At 42.5% G+C, this 8475-nt stretch overlaps 1 protein-coding gene across 5 annotated transcripts in view; it reads right to left on the bottom strand.

The window, feature by feature from the left end:
* Positions 1-8475, bottom strand: part of POLR2B (RNA polymerase II subunit B) — a 53882-nt gene that overhangs the window by 44220 nt on the left and 1187 nt on the right. For all 5 annotated transcript variants that reach the window (XM_063603806.1, XM_055111519.1, XM_034958757.2 and 2 more), the window contains exons 2-3: positions 7914-8278; positions 508-580 (exon numbers count right to left, since the gene is read on the bottom strand). In XM_063603806.1, coding sequence (XP_063459876.1) covers positions 508-580; positions 7914-7932 — 92 coding nt within the window. In that variant the 5' untranslated portion in view covers positions 7933-8278. The remainder of the gene's footprint in view (positions 1-507; positions 581-7913; positions 8279-8475) is intronic.

The following is an 8475-nucleotide window of genomic DNA, read 5'->3' on the forward strand; positions in this document are numbered from 1 at the left end:
GAAAAATTTGTATTTTGCTATAAACACCAGTGGGACAACTGGCAAAATGTGGGTAAGGTCTATAGATTAAATAAGATCACCATAATTGTGATTATGTAAAAGAATGTTCTTATGTCTGCAGTTATTCTTTTTTTTTTTTTTGGAAACAGGGTCTCACTCTATCACCAAGACTGGAGTGCAGCGGTGCGATCTTGGCTCACTGTAACCTCAACCTCCCAGGGTCAAATGATCTGCAAGTTACTCTCACATGTTTCAGAAAAAAATATATATATACAAAAAGAGAAAAAGACAAAGAAATGTAGTACAGGGTAACATTTTCGGAATCTGGTTAAAGTGATTAAATGAATTCTTTGTGTAACTTTTAGGTCTGAAATACTTAAAATGTTAAATATATAAATAAAATAACTACTCTCATGTAGCATATTTATATAGAAGAGCTATTTATCAAGAAGAATAAGCAGGAAATCTAAAGTGCCTTTTCAGGCTAATTCAGTTTGGTCCAGTTACCTGATTACAATCCAGCATGCTTCTTGCCACAAATCCGGGGTGATTTCATCATCATCCTCATCATATTGCATATCTGTAAAAACAAAAATATTGTACTCATTTGCAATGAGATGCCACTTAGTTAACATCTTGCTCCTATGACTTTAAGTAGCAGAAACATATTTACTTTCTGCTGAATAAGTAATGCTTTCACCCCACTTTTCTCAAATTTCAATTACATTAATAAAATAATTTATGTCTATGTCACACAGGTATTCTTCCAATATAAAAAGAGGTTTATTAGAAAGGTTCAATGTAAGTTGTATGAATGTTAAGTTTTCCATTTTATTGATGAGCAAGATTTTCAGACACTAGAGTCAGAGAACAGGGTAAGGGGGCAGAGCCATGGAAGGATTCCAACAACTGGGCAATACCCTAAGGTGGGGCAATCTATTATAGCAACATTTCATACATGTACGGGTATGAAAGTTTGCATTTTCCAAAGATGGCCACAAGCCTATCTCCCATCCGACATGGTCTTCTATAATGTGATCTTGACACTCCTATCATCACATATAGTGGTCTATGCACCCTCTCCTTGAATCGGGTAGATTTTGACTCTCCTGTAACTTAAGAGAATGCAGCTGAAGCAATGCTGCATGACTTCAGAAGCCAGGTCAGAAAAGGCAATGAAGTTTCTGTCATGTTTGCTAAAACACTTCCTTCTGGAGCCCTGAGCTGTCATTAAAATGTAGGGGTGGCTCAGGCCTGTAATCCTAGCACTTTGGGAGGCCAAGGTCGGTGGATCACCTGAGGTCAGGAGTTCGAGACCAGCCAGGCCAATATGGCAAAACCCTGTCTCTACTAAAAAAGACAAAAATTAGCCAGGCAGGGTGGTACATGCCTGTAATCCCAGCTACTCAGGAGGCTGAGGCAAGAGAATTGCTTGAACCCAGGAGACAGAGGTTGCAGGGCCCGCCTCTTGCTCGCCGCCCGAACATCGGGGCCGCCCCACGGGGCGGGCGGGGGGGGAGTGCCATCCCCACCTCGCCGCAGCCCCGAGCCCGCCGCCGGTCCCTCGCGGCTACCGGGCACGGAATGGGCGGTCCGCCTCCTCGCAGGAGCTGAGATCGCGCCACTGCACTCCAGCCTGGGCAACAGAGCGAGACTCTGTCTCAAAAATTTAAAAAAATAAAATAAAATAATTTTTTTAAAGTCATACACTATTCTGAGGCTGCTACATACTGAGAAAGCCCGAACCATAAGTAGAGGCTACTTACAGATGCTCCATTAGCAATTTTAGTCCTTGAGTCCTCCTAGGCTAATGTCTCACGTCAGACATAGTCAACACTACAGATCATCTCTCACTCAGCTGTCAACACTTGGCCTTAATGTCTTCCCAAATGAACCAGAGTCACGGTGGAACACAGGCAAGTCATGCCTGCTATGCCCTGTCCAAAATCCTAACCCACAGTATCCATGAACACAACAAAATAATTTTTTAAGTAGCTAAATTTTAGGGTAGTTATGCAACAGTAATTTAAATATGCATTCAAAAAAAAATCAGTGTGCACTGGTCCTCTAATATTAGTCCCATCTTCTTAAGGGAAAGAATAAGTGTGCTGTATTTTTGGCTTTTATTCTAATGTACACATATATAGCCTATGAAATTTAGGAGATTTGGGTTCAAAATTTGATACATATACAAAATAAATTTTTAATAAATCCTTCTTAAATGGACTGGAATTATTAATCCCTACACCTGAGGGAAGGGTAAGAAAGACAAAGCTATGTGTAATAGCTCAGACATTTCTAGCTTTGATGACAGATTAAAAGTTAACATCACTGCCATACAGGAGAAGCAAGTAAGATGGTGGAAAAAGGAGAGGTAATGATGAGATCAGCTTTAGAGATATCTATAGATCACAATACCTTCAAATACTTCTAGTAGGCACACATATATGAATATAAACTCAAATGAAGAGTCTAAATTATAGACAAAGAACATGTGACACATAATAGATATACATTGGCATATAACAAATGTGTATCTATTATGTGTCAATAAAATAAACGTTTTAAAATTTGAAAAAAAAAAGTACAGAGTTGGAATCATTAACAAATGGGTGGGAGAAAAATGAGATTATACACAGACAAGGAAGACTGAAGGCAGGATATCTGGGAACAACTTTAAAAGTCATACAAAGGAAAATGAACTCATGAAGGAGACTCATTTATTCATCCATTCATCAAATTTTTTTTCAGGCCAGGCGCACTGGCTCACACTTATAATCCCAACACTTTGGGAGGCCGAGGCAGGCAGATCACTTGAGACCAGGAGTTCAAGACCAGCCTGGCCAACATGGAGAAAACCCATCTCTACTAAAAATACAAAAATTAGCCAGGCATGGTGGCACCTGCCTGTAGTCCCAGCTACTAGGAAGGCTGAGGCAGGAGAATCGCTTGAACCCAGAAGGTGGAGGTTGCAATGAGCCGAGATCGCACCACTGCACTCCAGCCTGGATGAGAGTGCGACCCTGTCTAAAAAAAAAAAAAAAAGTGATATGAATATTCCTGACAAAGATCTGAAGAGGTCAGGGAAGACTTCCCAAAAGCTGGGCAGAGGCCAGGTGCAGTGGCTCATGTCAGTAATCCCACCACTGGAAGGCCAAGGCAGCAGGATCACTTGAACCCAGGAGTTCGAGACCAGCCTGAGCCACAAAGCGAGACCCCCGTCTCTAAAATTTTCTTTAAAAAGCTGGCCGGGCGCAGTGGCTCACGCTTGTAATCTCAGCAGTTTGGGAACCCAAGGCAGGTGGATCACAAGGCCAGGAGTTTGAGAGCAGCCTGGCCAGCATGGTAAAACCCCGTCTCTGCTAAAAATACAAAAATTAGAAGGGCATGGTGGCGCATGCCTGAAATCCCAGCTACTCAGGAGGCTGAGGCGAAGAATCACTTGAACCTGGGAGGCAGAGGTTGCAGTGAGCCGAGATCGCACCATGGCACTCCAGCCTGGGGGACAAAGGGAAACTCCATCTCAAAAAAAAAAAAAAAAAAAAAAAAAAACCTGAGCAGAGATCTCGTGTTATAAACAGGAGTAATCAGGCAAAAGGAAGGGACAAAGGTAGGAGGAGTCAAGAAAGAATCCTACCAAATAGAAAAAAACAAATTGTGCAAAAGACCCCATAATGCAAGACAGGATGGCATATTCAAAGAATGATAGAAGGCCAATGTAGCGGAAGCACAGATTGTGAAGTTGGAAGTGGAATAAGAAGAGTTTGGCCTTTACCAAGAGATATGAGTTTAGCAGGGTTGTGGCTAGGTCAGATTTTCATTTCTGAAAGATCCCTATGGCCAGTGTGGAGAGTGGATTGGAAGTACACAAATCAGTTAGGAGTAATCTAGGCAAGGGATGGCATCAACATGAACTAGAATGATGGTGGAGGGGATAGAGAAGTGGCCAGATTTGACATATTTAGGAGACAGAACCAACAGGGCTTGGTGACTGATTAGATATAGAGGTGAAAGAGAGGAGTCAAAAATGATGCCCAGGCTTTCGGTTTCAACAACAGAGGGTACAATAGTTGTACCTCAGTGTCCATTGGAGACTGGTTTCAGGACCTCCCATAGATACCAAAACACAGATGCTTAAGTCCCTGACATGAAATGGCACTGTTATATACCCTAGGCACACATCCTCCTGTATCTTTTAAATTATCTCTAGATTATTTATAATACCTAATACAATGTAAATGCTATATAATTGTTTACTTGTAATGTTTATGGAATAATGGCAAGAAAAAAAGTCTGTACATTTTTACAAGGACACAATTTTTTTTTAATATTCTCTTTTTTGTTTTTTGAGACAGGGCCTTACTGTTACCCAGGCTGAAGTGCAGTGGTGTGATCACAGCTCACTGTAGCCTCAAATTCTTAGGGCTCAAGCAGTCCTCCCACCTCAGTATCCTGAGGAGCTGGGATCACAGGCACATGCCACCATGCCCAGCTAATTTTTTAAATTTTTTGTAGAGATGAGGTCTCCCTATGTTGCCCAGGCTGGTCTCAAATTCCTGGCCTCAAGCTTTTTAATATTTTCAATCCAAGGTTAATTGAATATACAGATGTGAAACCTACAGATACAGAGGGCCAAATGTGCCCTTCACCGAGACAGAGAAGACAGGAGGCAGTGGCTTTGGGAGGGGAATAGCAAAAGAAAATAATTAGCTCAGTTTGGGCAGTTGACAAGGTTAAGCAGCCTCGGAGATATCCTAGTTGGCTAGTGGCAGTTAGATACCACAGATTTTAAACTAGAAGTATACATATTCAGAAGTTATCCACATACAGATGGTAACTGAAACAATGGAAAATGGATGAGATCACCCAAGGAGAATGTGAACAGGAAAGAAAATGAGAAAAGTCAGATAAGAAAAATCAAGTGAAAGTGATGTCGCTAGAAAGCTGAGTGAGTTTCCGGGAAGATGTCATCAACAGTTTTGAAGACCACAGGGTTTAGATAAGATTTTTTAAATATCCATCTCATTTATCAATTGAGAAGTCGCTGTCAATCTTAGAGCTATCTTAATGTAGTAGCATGAGTAGAAACATATTGTAATCAGTTGAAAAGCACATGAAAGATGAAAATTAGAAACAAGGACAGCTTATTATTTTTAAAAGTTTGGCTGTGAGTGAAAGAAGAAAGGTAAAATACTAGAAGAAAAAGGTAACAATGAAAAGAATTTAACTTGTTTCCATGTGGATGACAGAAATCTGACATTTTCACATAGTGACTCAAAACTGATGAGGACATTATCTAATAAACATTTCAGAGGACATGGGCAATAAAATGTAGGTTCACTGCTAAAGCAACCCTGATAAACTCTCTTTTTCCACAGGATCATTATACATTGCTAATAAGAATGCAAAATTAGTACAATCACCACTATGGTGGTCACTTGGCATCATCTAGCAAAATGTTAAACGTGCATATCATTTGACCTGACAATTTTATATGTAGAAATGTATCCCACAGACATACTTGGGCAAATTATACGTACAAGATTATTCATTTACAGCACTGTTTGAACCCGAAAATGACTAGAAATAAACCAAATATCCATCAAGAGACAACTTAAGTTATGGTACATCCACACAAACTAAGTAACTGGGGGTGGGGGCACGGGGGGGGGGGGCGCGATGCTTTCTGTGTACTGATACGAAAATCTCCTGGACACATTAAACAAAATCTAAAAGTGGAGAAAAGTGTGAATATTACTGTCTTTAAAAAAAGAGAAAATCCCATTTATATCTGCTTAAATATGCATAAAGAAACTGTGGAGGCTGGGCGGGGAGGCTCACACCTGCAATCCCAGCACTTTGGGAGGCCGAGGGAGGTGAATCACCTGAGGTCAGGAGTTTGAGATCAGCCTGGCCAACGTGGAGAAACCATCTCTACTAAAAATACTAAAATTAGCTGGGCACGGTGGTGTACGCCTGTAATCTCAGCTACTCGGGAGGCTGAGGCAGGAGAACTGCTTGAACCTGGGAGACAGAGGTTACAGTGAGCCGAGATTGTGCCACCGCACTCAAGCCTGGGCAACAGAGCAAGACCGTCAAAAAAAAAAAAAACTGTGGAGTGATAAGAACCTATTATAACTGTAGTTACCCACTGTGGAGAGTTCAAACTGGGCAGATGGTGGGTAAGAAGGAGACGTGACACCTTAACTTGTTTTTTTTGAGACAAGGTCTCACTTTGTTCTCAGCTCATAGCAGTGTCAACTTCCCAGGCTCAAGCGATCCTCCAGCCTCAGCCCCACAAGTAGCTGGGACTATAGGTGAGCAAGACCACGCCCAGCTAATTTTTCTATTTCTTATAGAGAGGGGTCTCCCATGTTGCCCAGGCTGGTCTCGAACTCCTGAGCTCAAGTGATCCACCCGCCTCAGACTCCCAAAATGCTGGGATAACAGGCGTGAGCCACTGCACCAGCCACCCCAGTTTAACATTTTTAAATTTTCTGGCTTGTGAGCTATGAGAATATATTACCCAGCCAAAAATTATGCTTTAAAAATCTTTTTTTCGAATTTTTCTTCTACTGAGATAGTAGTTAAAAAGAACAAGGAATATAATGATGCTAATAAATTTCTACAACACAAGATATAAATGAGACAGAAGTTTAAACAGCTTTAAAAGTTTAAGCTTTTGGCTGGGCACATTGGCTCATGCTTGTAATCCCAGCACTTTGGGAGGCCGAGACAGGCAGATGGTTTGACCTCAGGAGTTTGAGACCAGCCTGGGCAACATGGCCAGACCCCATCTCTTAAAAACAAAAATAATTAAGCTTTTGCTTCAATTTTTTCCATCTGATTTATCAGAAGTAGCTGAGGGAATAAAGAGAGGAGATGTAGGGGGTGGCCAAGGAATTGAGAGCTATAAGAAAATAAGGTTTGAATTAGCAGATATGGAGAATGGAAAAGGCGGCTACGAAAATACACTGGACTCAACTAAGAATTCTTTTTTTTTTTTTTTTTTTTGAGACAGAGTCTAACTCTGTCACTCAGGCTGTGGTGCAGTAGTGCGATCTCAGCTCACTGCAACCTCCGCCTCCTGGGCTCAAGCGATCGTCGGGCCTCAGCCTCCCGAGTAGCTGGGATTACAGGCGCACGCCATCACACTAGGCTAATTTTTGTATTTTTAGTAGATACAGGATTTCCCCATGTTTGTCAGGTTGGTCTCAAGCGATCTGCACATCTCGGCCTCCCAAAATGCTGCCGGGAGCCACCGCGCTCGGCCACTACTAAGAATTCCATATGCGCAAAGAAACAGATATTATACATTGGCCCAGTGCAGCAGAATACATATCATCTGAGAACTGTGACATTGTGAGAAGAGGAAGTTAAAAGTCATCCTTTAAGACAATTTACTTTGACTTACAAACAGTATGAAGAAATGTCAGACTAAACCGAGTCCCCCCCGCCACCCCCACCCCCACCCCCGATATTCTCTGTCCCGGTATATTTCCAGGGCCTTCCACACTGCCTGACACAGGCTGACACTCAACATTTGACCTATTCGTTAAGTCGACTGTGGCTTTAAGGAAAATTTTTAAAGGGTGCCCTTTGCTTCAAATTCAAAACGTAATTTATCTTACGATTCTGCACGCTACTTCACCACAGGAAACGAGGATCAGATCTAACGGAACGAGAAAGTGCAGAAAGCAGCAGTGAACGTAACCTGGAACATTAACACTATGTTCCCTGCACCCTCTGCCTCTCCCTACCCCAGTTTCGTTCCCGGCCTGGTAAGTGTGGGAACAAGGCTGGGGGCTGTGCAGCCGGCGCATGGGAAGGCCCCAAATCCTCAATCCAATCAGTTCCCAACGCTTTCCTGCTTAAATGGACCGCCACGGCGTGTGTTTTGAGTGTTCACCTACCCTCATCCGCGTCGTACATATTGCCAAACGGTTCCCGAGCTCCTAACTCTTGAAATCAAAAGACAAAAACCGCCCAGAAGCCACCAGCGCCGGGAGCTAAAGACGAAGTAACTTCCGTCTCCGACGTTCCCAGAATACCATGCGTCTCACAGCAAAGGCCGCCCCCAGGGACGCCAAAGTTAGGATCTGCGCCTGCGCAAATTGTAGGTCAAGCTTGGGCCGGGGTTAGGGTTGCACACGCGCAAATTGTGGGCCGCCGCTGCCGGGCTGATTGAGAGGACAGCTCCCGCAATCTGCGGTCGTATCCGTCCCGTCAATGTTTTATTTCTGCTTGTTTTTCAGTGTTGTTGCACAAATAACGACACCTGAAAACAAAACCAAGTATACTTATTATTAAAAAGTGTTCGTCCTGTGAATCCGCAACATTGGGATGCTCAATTTATTTGCCTTTATAAGGACCAAAACACGAAGCTATTTTTTATTTTTATTTATTTATTATTTTTTGAAATGGAGTCTCGCTTGCTCTGTCGCCCAGGCTGGAGTGCAGTGGAGCGATCTCGGC

The sequence above is a fragment of the Pan paniscus genome, chromosome 3, assembly GCF_029289425.2.
Source record: "Pan paniscus chromosome 3, NHGRI_mPanPan1-v2.0_pri, whole genome shotgun sequence".
In the NCBI taxonomy this organism is placed as follows: domain Eukaryota; kingdom Metazoa; phylum Chordata; class Mammalia; order Primates; family Hominidae; genus Pan; species Pan paniscus.